General features: G+C 45.4%; 1 protein-coding gene across 2 annotated transcripts in view; it reads left to right on the forward strand.

The window, feature by feature from the left end:
- Positions 1-16,024, forward strand: part of TMLHE (trimethyllysine hydroxylase, epsilon) — a 37,783-nt gene extending 21,759 nt beyond the window's left edge. For both annotated transcript variants that reach the window (XM_038748571.1, XM_038748572.1), the window contains 5 exons: positions 4,531-4,810; positions 7,006-7,125; positions 11,425-11,661; positions 12,234-12,372; positions 15,590-16,024. In XM_038748571.1, the coding sequence (XP_038604499.1) occupies positions 4,531-4,810; positions 7,006-7,125; positions 11,425-11,661; positions 12,234-12,372; positions 15,590-15,721 (908 nt within the window). In that variant the 3' untranslated portion in view covers positions 15,722-16,024. The remainder of the gene's footprint in view (positions 1-4,530; positions 4,811-7,005; positions 7,126-11,424; positions 11,662-12,233; positions 12,373-15,589) is intronic.
- Positions 16,025-16,277: the final 253 nt, after the last annotated feature.

Raw genomic sequence — 16,277 nt, forward strand, 5'->3', positions numbered from 1 at the left:
CCTCTGACTCCAAAGCCCGGGCTCTTTCCACTGAGCCACGCTGCTCCTCTGTACTAAGCGCTTGGAAAGTACAAGTCGGCAACATATAGAGACAGTCCCTACCCAACAACGGACTCACTTGTATCTACCCCAGTGCTCAGTACAGTGCCTCGTACATAGTAAGCGCTTAACAAATCCTCCGCTCCCCATCACTCACCCTCCCTCCCTCTGCCCTACCCCCTTCCCCTCCCTCCCCTCCCCACAGCACTTGTATATATTTGTACATATTTATTACTCTATTTGTTTTATTTGTACATATTTACTACTCTATTTTATTAATGATGTGCACATAGCTATAATTCTATTTATTCTGACGGTTTTGACCCCGGTCTACTTGTTTTGTTGTCTGTCTCCCCTTTCTAGACTGTGAGCCCGTTGTTGGGTAGGGACCGTCTCTATATGCTGCCGACTTGTACTTCCCAAGCGCTTAGTACAGTGCTCTGCTCACGGTGAGCGCTCAATAAATGCAATTGAATGAATGACTGAATTATTATTATTATTATCTACACCAGGGCTTAGTACAGTGATTAACCCCTAGTAGGCACTGAACAAATGCCACAGTTGCTGTTATTTAGGGCTTAGTGCAAGGCTCTGCACACAGATGCTCAGTAAAACAACTGATGTGACTGAAAAAAAATTCAGCCTCTTCCCAAATCAACCAGTGGTATTATATTGAGTGCTTACAGTGCACAGAGCATTTCGGAGAGTAAATACAACAGTTTTCCCAACTAGGGAAACTTTTCATTATTTAATAAACTTTTATATATTTATATTAATGTCTATCTCTCCCTCTAAACTGTAAGCTCATTTTTGGCAGGGAATGTGGCTGTTTAGTGTTGTGTAATACTCTCCCAAGCGCTTAGTGCAGTGCTCCACACACGGTAAGTGCTCAATAAATACGATTGAATGAGTGAATGAATTTTTTGAAGTGATAATCTGAAACTCATAGTTTTTTTTGGTTTGGTGTTTTTTCCTCTTTTGAAAGGAAATAGATGCAGCGTTTCCATCGTTGTACCATTAGTGATAATTCCCTCAGAGTCAGAAAAGGGAAATTATTTTTTTCCTGTAGGTTGACATGGCCTGACTTATCCAGTAATAAGTTGGTCCAGAGGGATAGATTTAAAATAAACCAAACCTTTCCAGAAATGAAAATAAGAAAAAGGTCTTGGTTGTGAGCCTCCTGGAGTTGATGAATGGGGAGTAGCATTATTTGTCAGACTTCACCATTATAATCTTTAACTTTCTTTAGCTTCTCTTCTGACCCCATTAGAAGGTCACCACTGTGGGAAAAGAATTGCAGAGGAAGCCCCAGGCAGATCATCATTTTTGTAATGTTTATACTTGCTGAGGACAAACTAATCTTTTGAAATCAAGTGTTGTTTTGGGAAGAGAAAACCAAAAACCCCAAGTTTATAATGGAATGCCATTTGTGGGGAACGGATTCAGTAGAAGAATCGGGTTCATGGAAAAACCTTGAAAACTACCGTACTTATTTCCAGCACCAGTCAGTGGCTCTTCCAGAAATAAACCTGCAGCAGGTTTGTTTGTTTGCGTTTTTCATATTCTACAAACAAGAACCGAAATGAAACAACGGAATTGTTTTTACTGAGATATTTCTGAATGAGCTATTAGAAAAGAAACATGGACATTTATCCCATCAGTTCGACTTTCCTATCACTAAAATCCACACTTTCCTCTCCACCCAAGTGGCCCGGGATGTGTTTTTTTGGGGTCTGAGGTGGGACCCAGGGTAGAGTGTGAGACCCACCCATCTCCTCCTCCCGTGCAACTCTGACTCAGTGCAGAAAGTAAGTTAAAAGTATCTCCCCCATATCTCTACTGGGGGTCAACCCTAGGAATCCCCAAATTTCTCTGCCACCCAGACCAGGCAGGCTCTGGTGAGGAGGTACACAAAGAAGTCACCCAACCCCCTCTAGCTCAGGGGGCAAGAGATTGAGGGGAATCCACCCCAAATCCCCCAGGTTCCCCTAACTCCTCTAACCCAGAGTCCGAGCAGGAGGCAGACTTTATTTTCTTGCGTTCCACACTGGAGCTTGAAAACTTTTTCTGCTTTGAACCTGGTGTGGGTAAGCGTGTATGTGTGTGGTCATTCTTAGAGAAACTCAGAGTGCTTTCCCAATATTTTCATTCATTCGGTCATCCAGTGGATGAATTCATTCGTTCAGTTGCATTTATTGAGCACTTACTGTGTGCAGAGCACTGTCCTAAGCGCTTGGGAGAGTACAGTAGAACAGTAAACAGACCCATTCCCTGCCCACAATGAGCTTGCAGTCTAGAGCTTCTGCCTTAACTGCCATCTGCCTCATTTGGCTTCATTTGCTTAGTGTACATCGAACTCATCCTCCTCTATTATTCTCGTGAGGTTGGCAAGGAGTAAGTGACATTGTGGTTATTTTAGAGTCAGGAAAACTGAGGGGCTAGAAGTCTTTAGTCACTTGATTAAAGGTGGCTGAGAGCCTAAGAACTCTAAACTTTTTTTTTTGGTTTGCTTATTAAAATGGTGTAGGACTATCTATAAATTTCAGTATCAATCAACCAGTGGTGTTCACTGAGTGCGTAGTTGGTGCAGCACATATTCCCAAGTGTTTCCACCAACTTCGGCTTCATGGCACTGTTCTCTCCTGGTTCTCCTCCTATCTCTCTGGCCTCTCCTTCTCAGTCTCTTTCTTGGGCTCCTCCTCGGCCTCCCACCCCCTAACTATGGGTGTCCTCACAAAGTTCAGTTCTGGGTCCCCTTCTATTCTCCATCTAAACCCAGTCGCTTGGAGAACTCATTCGCTTCCATGGTTTCAACTGCTACCTCTATGAAGATGATTTCCAAATCTACATCTCCAGTCCTGATCTTTCTCTCTCTCCGCAGTCTCACATTTCCTCCTGTCTTCAAGACATCTATACTCGGGTGCCCTGCCGTTACCTCAAACGTAACTGGTCGATCTTCCCACCTAAACCCTGTCCTTCCCTTTCACTTTCCCATCACTGTAGATGGCACCACCATCTTTCCGGTCTCGTTAGCCCATAACCTTGGCATTATCCTTGACATCTGTCTGTCATTCAACCCAGGTATTCAATCCGTCACTGAATCCCATCAGTTCGACCTTCACAACATCGCTAAAATCCATCCTCTCCTCTCCATCCAAACTGCTACGACGTTAATCCAAGCACTTATCCTATCTCGCCTTCATTACTCTATCAGCCTCCTGGCTGGCTTCCCTGCTTCCTGTCTCTCCCCACTTCACTCTGCATCCCAGATCATTTTTCTACATTTCCCCACTCAAGAACCTCCAATGGTTGCCCATCCATCACCTCATCAAACAGAAACTCCTTACCACCGACTTTAAAGCAGTCCGTCACCTTGCCCGTTCCTACCTCACCTCGCTACTTTACTATAACCCAGCTCTCACACTTCGCTCCTGTAATGCTAACCTTCTCCCTGTATCTCGACCTCGTCTTTCTCGCCACCGACCTCTCGCCCACATCCCGCCTTGGGCACATCTCCTCCAAGGGGCCTTCCCTGACTAAGCCCTCCTTTCCTCTTCACCCACTCCCTTCTCCATAGCCCTAACTTGTTCTCTTTATTCATCCCTGCTCCCAGCCTCACAGCACTTAGGTATATATCTGCAATTTTATTTATATATATTAACGTCTGTCTCCCCCTCTAGTCCGTGAGCTCATTGTGAGCAGGGAATGTGTCAGTTTACTGTTTTACTGTACTCTTCCAAGAACTTAGTTCAGTGCCCTGCACACGATAAGTGCTCAATAAATATGAGTGAATGAAATACAATGGAATGAATATCTGGTGGCCAGGAGGTCAGGAAAGTACCCACTGCTTTTGACCTCTTCCGTGCTTGGGTCAGGAAGGAGGTGGAAATAGGAGAGGGAAAGACCAAGGTGAGGGAGAGTTGATCAAAATGCCATTGATTGATGATGGAGAAGCATTGGATAATTTTTCTTAACCCACCCCAAGGCTATCAGTCTCTCCAGCATACTGAGACCCCAGGGCCTGGGGGAATCTCCCTCTCTCCAGCTTATCTTTATCTTTAAAACTGAGAGGTAAAAGGCAGAAAAATAAGAACTCTTTCCTGTACACCCTGTGTTCATCCTGACCTCAAGGTAAAAGAGATAGAGTAGTGTTTATTTGTTTTGCAGTGACCAGGCCAGTTTAGAAAGATAAGGGGACTTTTATCTAGGGGAACCTTTGGCCACAGGCTTTTATCTTCGGCAACATTGAGGGAGCGCTGACTTACCCCCCAGCATCAATTCCACTGCAGTCTGTTGTTGGGTAGGGACCGTCTCTATATGTTGCCGACTTGTACTTCCCAAGCTCTTAGTACAGTGCTCTGCACACGGTAAGCGCTCAATAAATACGATTGAATAAATGAATTCTCAGAAATGCTGGCTTTAATCAGCAGAACTGTCTGCTTTGCTTTAAAGTGTGGTTCCTTCTGCTCTCTCTCTCCCTTTCTCCGGAAGGGCCTGACGGCCACGTGACCCGGTATAACTTGGAGTGGTTGATGAGGAATAGCTACGAAGGGCAGAAACAACAAGTCATCCAGCCTAGAATCCTTTGGAATGCCGAAATCTACCAGCGAGCCCAAGTGCCATCCATTGACTGCCAGAGCTTTTTGGAGACCAACGAGGGGCTGAAGGAATTCCTGCAGAACTTCCTACTCTATGGAATTGCCTTTGTCGAAAACGTCCCCGCAACCCAAGAGGACACGGAAAAGTTAGCCGAGAGGATCAGTCTGATCAGGTGATTTATGAGTGTTCCACCCTGGCCCGGCTCAGGTGAACCCCTTGAGCTTGATGTACATTTGTGAAGCGGACTGTGGTTAAGGCAGAAGCTCTAGACTGTAATCTCGTTGTGGGCAGGGAACGTGTCTGTTGATTATTCTATTGTACTCTCCCAAGCGCTTAGGACAGTGTTCTGCACAAAGTAAGCGCTCAATAAATACAATTGAATGAACGGATGAATGAACAGAAGAGATGATTGGTAGCGGATCTCGTTGGCAGAGCTTTATTAGAGTTCCGGGTTTGTACTGATTTTTGAATTAGCCTGAAAGCAGCTGCAGAATGATCTGGGCTCACAGTGGTAATTGTTGATCATTTACTGTGTGCAGAGCACTGTGCAAAGCCCCTGGGAGAGTTCTGGAGAGTAGGGAAGTACAGTCCTTGCTCTCAAGGAGGCTTCACTCTAGCAGAGGAGACAAGCATTAAAATCAGTTTCAGGTAGGGTAAACACTTGGTGAGAGAGACGTGAGGTAAAAGACAGACAGATCTGTTGAACAAGGAAGAGAGAGCCCTGGATTGGGATATGGACTCCCAAAGAAGAATTCTCCATTTTCGTGGGAAGGTTTGAAGGCACTTCTCCTCCAAGAGGCCTTCCTCATTTCCTCCTCTCCCTCTCCCTTCTATGTCACCCTTATACTTGGATTTGCATCCTTTATTCACCCCAATTCTCCATTTTCGTGGGAAGGTTTGAAGGCACTTCTCCTCCAAGAGGCCTTCCTCATTTCCTCCTCTCCCTCTCCCTTATATGTCACCCTTATACTTGGATTTTCATCCTTTATTCACCCCTCCCTCAGCCTCCAGCACTTACATCCGTAATTTATTTACATTAATGTCTGTCTTTCCCTCTAGACTGTAAGCTCACGGTGGGCAGGAGTTGTGCCTACCGTCTCTGTTAGGTTGTATTCTCCCACATGCTTTGTACAGTGCTCTGCACACAGTAAGTGCTCAGTAAATACGATTGATTGATCAGTTGATTGAGGGCAGTAGCAGTTATTGCAACGGGAAGAATTAAAATGGTCTTTAGTCAGGTCCTGATGGGAGGGAAAGAAACAAACCTATGAGGAAAGCAGTGCCTTCTGGTTTTAAAAAATCCTAAGCTTAATGAGAGCTTGCTTAGCCGGTCCCTGTGTTTCATCAGACCAGGAGGAGAGCAGGAACACTATGGCGAGGAACCAGGAGTGCTTGCTTCAGTAAAATATATGTCCTTCTGACCCCCTCCTCACCCTTCTAAAAGATGGTCTCCAAAAAGGTATCTCAGTCAAGCAAAGGGGACACAATATAGGACCCTGAGTGTGGAACTTCTAAAAGAAGGCAACCAGTTAAGAGTCCAAGCTCTAGCAATGGGCAAGGAGAAAGCATTTTCATCTGTCAATCAATCGATCATATTTATTGAGCATTTACTGTGTGCATAGCACCGTACTAAGTGCTTGGGAGAGAACAATCTAGCAGAGTTGGTAATTGGTCAATCTGTCATATTTATTGAGTGCTTCATGAGTACAGAGCACCAGGGAAAGTAAGTATAACAGAGTTGGTGATCAGTCAATCGTCTCTACACTGTAAGCTCATTATAAGCAGAGAATGATAATGATGATGATAGTATTTGTTAAGCACTTACTATGTGCCAAGCACTGTCGTAGGCACTGAGCACTGTGGAATGTGTTTGCTAATTCTGTTGTATTGTACTCTCCCAAGTATTTAGTACAGTGCTGTGCACATAACAAGCGCTCCATAAATACCATTGACTGATATGTATTGAGCGCTTAGTAAGCGCTTGGGAGAGTATGATACAATAGAGTTGATAGATGTGTTCCCTGCCCAAAACGAGCTTACAGTCTAGTTTACAGACTGTTCATGCTAATGAGGTAGGTAGCTCCCCCTGCTTCTCCCTTATTCATTCAATCGTATTTATTGAGCGCTTACTGTGTGCAGAGCACTGTACTAAGCGCTTACCACCCTAGTCCAGTGGTGAGCCTAGATCACGGTTAGCACAAGATGCTAATGTCCAGTGAAAATCCCCACCTTTTTCTAGCTGGGCGACTGGTCACGTTCTGGTTTCCTTGTTCTGAAGGAAGATTGAAACTGTTAAGGAAGAGGGCAAAAGAGATGATAGAAGCAAGAAACGAACGCTCTGAAAGCTCTCACCTTCTCGTGTTCCAGAGAGACCATCTACGGGAGAATGTGGTGTTTCACGTCGGACTTCTCCAGGGGAGACACTGCTTACACGAAGCTTGCTCTGGATCGTCACACGGACACCGCCTACTTCCAAGAACCCTGTGGGTATGTTGAGAAGCGGCGTGGCTCAGTGGAAAGAGCATGGGCTTTGGAGTCAGAGGTCATGGGTTCAAATCTCGGCTCTGCCAATTGTCAGCTGTGTGACTTTGGGCAAGTCACTTCACTTCTCTGTGCTTCAGTTACCTCATCTGTAAAATGGGGATTAAGACCGTGAGCCCCCTGAGGGACAACCTGATCACCTTGTAACCTCCCCAGCACTTAGAACAGCGCTTTGCACATAGTAAGTGCTTAATAAATGCCATTATTATTATTATTATTATTATTATTACGTGGGTAGGAGCCCTGGGCTTGGCATCTTGGCTTAGGCAAGACTTGTGTCGTAGCATGGACAGGTCGTGGTTGTGAATGACAGGATGGGAAACAGAGATAAGAGGCCATACAATGGTCTGATTTAACTACCATTGGTTTGTGTGCATTTTCCTAAATCCCAGTATGGGCTTATCCTTCCCAGGGGCAGTCGTTTGGAGATTTAATTTCTTAGAGTCCCACGGACCCAAACATTTAAAATGAGATGAAATCCATCCAAGTTACATAGCTTGGGCTTCCATTTTATTAAATTGAATTTTTTTTTTCCCTCAAGTCATCTTAGAATGATTTCATCCAAAAAAGCTCATTGAAGGGATAGTCCTTCACTGTCTTTCTAAAAGAAATTTATGAATTGCACTTACAGCTAACCTGGGTCTCCTGCATATACTTGTGTTCCTGAGCTATTATTCAAGAAATCCACAATCTATTAGTTTTTTTTATTGTACCTTTTCTGAAAAACTCCTCTCAGAGCACAAGAGCTACCCTCCTCATACATTCATTCAGTCATTCAGTTGTATTTATTGAGTGCTAACTGTGCAGAGCACTGTACTAAGCACTTGGGAAAGTATAATACAATAATAAACAGTGGTATTCCCTGCCCGAAATGAGCTTACAGTCTGGCCAGGGGGGGCGGGGGGAGTCAGACATCAATACAAATAAATACAATTTTAGATGTTTACTTCCTCTTACTCTCTCCTCTTCACCCCTTCAAGACATTAGAATGCCTAAAATGGAGAGGCACCTTAATTTTTTAAACAGTTTTTTTTAAAAGGCTCTAGTGTCCTAAAGGTCACTAACAGGGGGGCAGTTCTCCTATTAAAAACAATTGGGAAGCAAAATGGTGTATTTTGGGAGTCAGAAGGTCATGGGTTCTAATCCCACCTCCCCCTGCTGTGAGTGGCCTTGGGCAAGTTACTCCACTTCTCTGTGCCTCAGTTACCTCATCTGTAAAATGGGGATTGAGCCCTATGTGGGACAGGGACTGCATTCCAACCCGATTTGCTTGAATCCACCGTAGGGTTTAGTACAGTGTCTGGCACATAGTGCTTAACAAATACCATAATAATTATTATTATTATCCTGATCCAGCGTGGTCGGTGAACTTTCCATTAATCAAAACCCTCCAGGAAAAAAGTCCCACCCGCCAGCTCCCCATAAATGAAATTTAAGAACTCCTGGTCAATCACGCCTGTCTTACTTGCCATGATGGTTCCCAGGAGAGATGCAATCTTAAGACTTAATTGGCCAGGGACACACTGAAACAGGTAGGCATCTAGAATGGAGTCCTGGTGTAATATCATCCCCTTACTCTGCTCAGAGTTGGGGACTGGATTTCAGCACTCCAAAAATGAACACAAGCCCAGGGTGTAAAGGAAATGGAGCGGCAGAAGTGAAAGAGATCAAATAGGGATCAGCAGACAAGAGCAGGGGAGTCAGAGGACCTACGTTCTAATTCTGGCTCCACCTCTTGTCTGCTGTGTGACCTTACCTCAGTTTCCTCATTGGTAAAATGGGGGTGAAATACCATTTCTCCCTCCTTAGATTGGGAGCCCCATGTAGGCCAAGTATTGTCTGACCCAATTATCTTGTTTCTACCCTATCGTTTAGTACAGTGCTTGGCACATAGCGCTTAACAAATACCACTATTATGATTATTATTATTATTGACCACTCGTATCACTTTATTGTGGAAGTAGACCAATTCCCACATCATTTCCTTTAGGAATGAGAATTAGATTATGAACTCCTTGAGTGCAGGGATTCTGTCTACCAGATCTCTGGTATTGTATTCTTCCAAGCCCTTAGTTTAGTGCTCCAACATTGTAAGCACTCGATAAATACCACTGATTAACTGGCACCCGTTGGGTGTCCAATCCGATTATCTTGTATCTACCCCAGCACTTAGTACAGTACCTGGCACTTAGCAAATACCACAATCATCATCCTCAACATGTGTTTTAGAATCCATAGGTCCCTTTGCAGAGTTTTTATCAGTCAGTGCTATTTAATGAATGCTTACCGTGTGCAGAGCACTGTACTAAACTCTTGGAACTTGGAACTAGACAAGGAGCTTTCAGTCTAGAGGGGGAGACGGATGTTAAAATGTATGACGGTTATGACCTGCTTCTTTGCCTTTCAATGCTTCTTTGGTCTGTGTGTGCGTAAGAGAGCAGCTGGGATATCCAGTTTAGAAAAACAAGCCTCCCTCCCAGATGCCGTAGTTGTAGTGATGTGATTACTTGTATAAGATGTGCAGGTGTGACTTCCTGTATGGGAGATTTGAGTGGGATGCCAAAAATGGTCAGCTCCTTCACTGTGGAACTGAGAAATTAAAGAGATATCAAACACCCAGGCTGCCCATCTCAGCAATCTGGGGACATTTTGTGGCCTTCATTCAAAAGATTGATGTCTGATATAATAATTGTGGTTTTTTGTTCAGCACTTTCTGTTTTTCAAGGACTATACAAAACACTGGGGTACATAAAAAAGAATCAGGTCCTGCATGGGGCTCTCACCGTCTAAGTAGGAGGGAGAACAGATATTGAATCCCCATTTTGCAGATGAGGGAATTGAGGCATAGGGAAGTTAAGTGACTTGCCAAAGGTCACACAGCAGACAAGCGGCAGGCCAGGATTAGAATTCAGATCCCCTGAACCCCAGGCCTAAGCTCTTTCCAGTAGTTTGTAGGAGGAAAAAAAGCAACGATAACTATTCAGGTTTCATCAGGGTTACTGATTACCCTTTGTTTCCAGAGAAGTGGAATAAGTTAGCATCGCCTCTCGAGGCAGGATTTGCTTGGTTAGGAGCAGAGGAATTCATTCATTCAATCGTATTTATTGAGCGCTTACCGTGTGCAGAGCACTGTACTAAGCGCTTGGGAAGTACAAGTTGGCAACATATAGAGACAGTCCCTACCCAACAATGGGCTCACAGTCTAGAAGGGAGAATGTAGTTGGAGGGGCTAGTTGGTGCACATATCCCTTCTTTTTCCTGGTTTTTGGGTTTTTTAATGGTATGTATCGGTGCTTACTATGTGCCAGGCACTGTACTAAGTGCTGAGGTAGACTTCTAGGCTGTGAGCCCACTGATAGGTAGGGATAGTCTCTATATGTTTCTGACTTGTACTTCCCAAGCCCTTTGTACAGTGCTCTGCACACAGTGAGTGCTCAGTAAATACAATTGAATGAATAAAAGCTAATCAGATTGGACCCAGTCCGTGTCCCACACAGGGCTCACAATCTTAATCCCCATTTTACAGATGAGGAAACTGAGGCATAGAAAAGCAAAGCGAGTTGCCCAAGGTCACGCAGCAGACACATGGTGGAGCTGGAATTAGAATCCAGCTCCAGGCCTGTTCTCTGGCCATTAGGCCACACTGCTTCCCAACCTCTTCATCTGTATTGCCGAATAATAATAGAAATAATAACTGTGGCATTTGTTAAGCACTTACTATGTGCCAAACACTGTACTTAGTGCTGGGATAGATACAATGCAAGAAGATCAGACACAGTCCTCTCCCTATGTGGGGCTCACAGTCTAATGAGAAAGATGAACAGATATATAATCTACAATCCCCATTTTGCAGATGAGGAAGAGTGAGGCCCAGAGAAGTTAAGAAGCAAGCTCCGCCACATGTCTGCTGTGTGCTCTTGGGCAAGACACTTCACTTCTCTGGGCTTCAGTTACCTCATCTGTAAAATGGGGATTAAGAGTGTGAGCCCCATGTGGGACAGGGACCGTGTTCAACCCGATAAACTTGTGTCTATCCCAGTGCTAAGAGCGGTGCTTGCCGCACAGTAAGCGCTTCACAAATACTAAAATTAGTATTAAGTGAAGTGACATGCCCAAAGTCACTTAGCGGGCAAGTAGGCAGAACCCTGGTCCCCCGACCCCCAAGCCCGTGCCCTTTCCAAATGACCGCACGGCTTTCCCGCGTTTCTCCGACCCTTGGTGACGGTGGTTCTGTCATTTTTCTAGCATCCAAGTGTTTCACTGCCTGAAGCATGAAGGGACCGGGGGCCGGACGCTGCTGGTGGATGGCTTCTACGCGGCGGAGCAGGTGCTTCAGAAGGCCCCCGCAGAATTCGAACTCCTCAGCAAGGTGCCCCTGAAGCACGAGTACCTCGAGAACACGGGGGAGTGTCACAACCACATGATTGGGGTGGGGCCGGTCTTGAACATCTATCCCTGGAACAAAGAGCTCTATTTGATCAGGTGAGCGCCAGAGCCCCATCACCCTCGTCGCCAGTGTCAGCGGTAGGTCTCGAGCGCTAACTGTGTGCAGAGTACTATGCTCAGCGCTTGGGAGAGTACAGAATTGGGAGACCTGGTCGCTGCCCATGACATTACTGAAGAATTACCAGATAGGACAGGCCCTAACTAAAGGGGCCTCTGGAGCCGGTGTATTTGCTTGTGTCTGAGAATTTCAGACACTCCACCAGTCTCGACTATGGAAGGGAGAGTCAAGCAGAGGCCTACCCATCCCATTCCTAGCTTGGGCAGTGGCTAGTGGGTGGACGGCAGTCTGCTGCAACTCAAAACTCACTCAAAATGCACTGGGCAGCAGTGGCATGGGAGAGAGTCGAGATCAGAGACTCACGTTTACTGCGCGGAAGGAGGCGGTGGCAAACCACTTCTGTGTTTTTACCAAGAAAACCCTACGGATACACTTCCAGAACGATAGCAGGTGGAGGTGGGGTGTTTTGGGAGAGATATATCCGTGGCATCGCTATGGGTTGGAGATGACAACGTAAGACAAGAATTTCAGTCTTTGCGGTCCATTATAGGTACAACAACTATGATCGGGCCGTCATCAATACAGTGCCTTATGACGTGGTCCATCGCTGGTACGCCGCACATCGGACTCTCACCATGGAGCTGAGGAGACCGGAGAACGAACTCTGGGTCAAACTGAAGCCGGGAAAGGTAGGCCCCAAGCCGTGGGGACTCCGACAGGAGGTCATCGGGAGGTTGTGTGGCCTCCTGGAAAGAGCCCGGGCCCAGGAGACACTCCACCACTTGTCTGCTGGGTGACCTTGGGCAATTCACTTCGTACTTCCCAAGCGCTTAGTACAATGCTCTGCACACAGTAAGCGCTCAATAAATACAATTGATTGATTGATTTTGTTACACCTCTGGCTCCTCATCTGCAAAATGAGGATTCAGTACCAATTCTTCCTCATCCTCAGACTGTGAGTCCCTTATGGGCCAGGGACTTGGTCCCACTGATCATCTTGGATCTATCCCAATCCTTAGTAGAGTGCTTGTAAGTGCCTAACAAATGCTATTTTTACTATGGTTATCATTTCCTTAGACTAAAGATCAGCGAGCCGTGACGTGGTTCTTGGATCAGTCAACGAGTGGTATTTATTGAGTGCTTTACCATGTGCGGAGCACTGTCCTAAGCGCCTAAGCGCTTGGGAGAGAACAGTTCAATAGAGATGGTTGACCCAATCCCTGCCCATTAGGAGCTTACAGTTTCATTCATTCATTCAATCATATTTATTGAGCGCTTACTGTGGGCAGAGCACTGTACTAAGTGCTTGGGAAGTACAAATTGGCAACATATAGAGATGGTCCCTACCCAACAGTGGGCTCACAGTCTAGAAGGGGGAGACAGAGAACAAAACAAAACGTATTAACAAAATAAAATAAATAGAATAAATAGGTACAAATAAAATAAATAGAGTAATAAATACGTACAAACATATATACATATATACAGGTGCTGTGGGGAGGGAAAGAGCTCTGTAAAGTTTATGGGGGAATGTCGCTGGGGTGGCTCATCCCTTTGATACCATTTCTTCCCTTTGTTCACTCGTGACATCTCTGTTAGCACAGGAAATAAGGTCTGTTATAAAACAGTGAAATAATATCTCTCTCCATAGATTCATTCATTCAGTCGTAGTGATTGAGCGCTTACTGTGTGCAGGGCACTGTACTGAGCGCATGGAAAGTACAATTCAGCATCTTTGATGAACTAAAACAGTGGATTCTTAAAGAATCAGCAGCATGATTCAAGTCATTCGTTTAATTGCATTTATTGAGCACTTACTATGTGCAGAGCACTGTACTAAGCACTTGGGAAAGTACAAATTGACAATAAGCAGTGACATTCCCTTCCCACAACGAACTCAGTCTATAGTGAGGGAGACAGGCATTCAATCAGTGAATCAAAAGCATTTTTTTAATGGTATTTGTTAAGTGCTTACCACGTCCCAGGCACTGTTCTAAGCACTGGGGTAGATACAAACTAATCAGTTTGGACACAGTCCCTGTCCCACATGGGGCTCATAGTCTTAATCCCCGTTTTACCAATGAGGTAACAGGCACAGAAAGGCAAATCAACTTGCCCAAGGTCACACAGCAGACACGTAGTGGAGCTGGGATTAGTCCTTCTGACACCCAGGCCCCCGCTCTATCCACTGAGCCATACTGCTTCTCATTGAGTGCTTACTCTATACTAAGCCCTTGGGAGACTGCAACAGAGTTAGTGGACATTATCCCTGCCCTGAAGGCTTTTACAATCTAGCCGGGGAGATGAACACTAAAATAAATTACAGGTAAGAGGAAGCAGTAGAATTTAGAGATATGTACAAAAATGCCGAAGAGGGGGAAGGTTGAGTCCTAAAGTGCTTAGCGGAGGAGAACTCAAATGCACTTATTGGGGGAGCAGCATGGGAAATGAGAGATTAGTCAGAGAAGGCTTCCTGGAAGATGTGATTTTAATCAATTAATTGTATTCACTGAACACTCACTGTAGGCAGAGCATTGTACTGAGCACCTGGGAGAGTACAGCATAACAAAATTGGTAGACGTGTTCCCTTCCCACGGTGCCTAGTGGCTAGAGCACAGGCCCGGGAGTCAGAAGGACCTGAGCTCTAATCCCAGCTCTGCCACTTGTCTGCTGTTTGACCTTGGACAAGTCACTTCACTTCTCTAGGCCTCAGTAACCTCATCTGTAAAATGGGGATTAAGACTGTGGGCCCCGTGTGGGAAAAGGACTGTGTCCCACCTGATTTGCTGGTACCTACCTCAACGCTTAAAACACTGCTTGACAGTGAGTGCTTAACAAATATCATCATCATCATCATCACAAAGCCCTTACAATCTACAGGGGGGCTTAGTAAGGCTTTGAACTTGGGTAATAGATTGTCTGTCCCCAGATCTCTCTCCATCAATCAGTAAGATTTATTGGGTATTTTCCGTGTGCAGAGCACTGTACTAAATGCTTGGGAGAGTACAATACACCAGAGTTTTGTTTTTGTTTTTTTGTTGTTGTTTTTTTTTAATGGCATTTGTTAAGCGCTTACTATGTACAAAGCACTGTTCTAAGCGCTGGGGGGGATACAAGATGATCAGGTTGTCCCACGTGAGGCTCACAGTCTTAATCCCCATTTTACAGATGAGGTAACTGAGGCCCAGAGAAGGTAAGTGACTTGCCCAAAGTCACACAGCTGACAAGTGGCAGAGCCGGGATTCGAACCCTTGACCTCTGGCTCTCAAGCCCGTGCTCTTTCCACTGAGCCACGCCGCTTCTCTCTTCAACTTCACAGAGTTGGTAAACACATTCCCTGCCCACAAAGTGTGTACAGTGTAGTGGGGGAGACAGACATTAAAATAAATACTGGACATAATAATAATTTATCATTTATTTATTTGTTATATTTTATTATGTTATTATTTATTATTATTTATGGTGTTTGTTAAGCGCTTACTGTATAAGCACTGGGGTGGATTCAAGCAAATGAAATTGGGCACAGTCCCTGTCCCATGTGGGGCTCACAGTCTCAATCCTCAGTTTACAGCCGAGGTAACGGAGGCACAAAAAAGTGAAGCGACTTGCCTTATACAGCAGAAAAGTGGCAGAGCCGGGATTAGAACCCATGACTTTCTGACTCTCAGGCCTCCGCTCTATCCACTATGCTGTGCTGCTTCTCCTGGTGTAGAAAAACCGTGGATATGGTTTTCCGGCTAAGCAGGGGGAGGGAGGGAGTCGACTGAGTGAGCCGAGAGGAGCTGGGAGCATCATTCAGACTCGTCCAAGATACGGCCCATGTATGCTCTATCCTAAAGAGATCTCTGTTGATGTCTGATTCCGGTGTCCCTGCCCCGGCTCTAACCTTCTTCTCTGCCTTCGCAGGCCCTGTTCATTGACAACTGGCGAGTGCTTCACGGCCGGGAATCGTTCACTGGCTACCGCCAGCTCTGTGGCTGTTACTTGACAAGAGATGATGTTCTGAACACTGCCCGCTTCCTGGGGCTTCAGGCGTGAAACTGTCAGTGATGGAAAAGGGGCCTGTCCTCCCTTACTGACCTTACTGACCCCAGAATCGCACCCCAGCAGAATAAGGAAATGTCTCAAATACCTCAGATCTCCCCCTGCCCCCAGCCCACTTGGTGCGGGGGAAACAAGCCAGAGAAAAGTCATTCTCCCCTGCCATCGGCCTTTTTAGATCACTTCTTTTGCCTTCCTAGGTGTTGGGATAGAGTTCTCTTTTTCCTTTCCCCTCCTTCAGCACAACATGGCTGAGCTGTCTTTAAAAGAGAAGCACCCAAGCTGATGGGTGGAAGTGTGTTCCTCCATGTGCTTTTTGGTTAAGTGGGCTTGAGCGTGTCTGTCTAGGCTTCTCTGTGGTGCACAAAGCGATATAGTGTGAGGAGTTCTGGGTTCTACCTGTTTTCTCTCATTATAAGCTTGGATTTACCTAGAAAGATGGCGGGGGGATTTTTATTTCCTTTCTCTTTCCAAACAACTTCTCCCCCTGCAAAAAAAAAACAAAAAAAAAACACTACTGATGCCAAGTTGCGAAGATTAGATTGGGTCAAGT

The sequence above is a fragment of the Tachyglossus aculeatus genome, chromosome 6, assembly GCF_015852505.1.
Source record: "Tachyglossus aculeatus isolate mTacAcu1 chromosome 6, mTacAcu1.pri, whole genome shotgun sequence".
In the NCBI taxonomy this organism is placed as follows: Eukaryota; Metazoa; Chordata; class Mammalia; order Monotremata; family Tachyglossidae; genus Tachyglossus; species Tachyglossus aculeatus.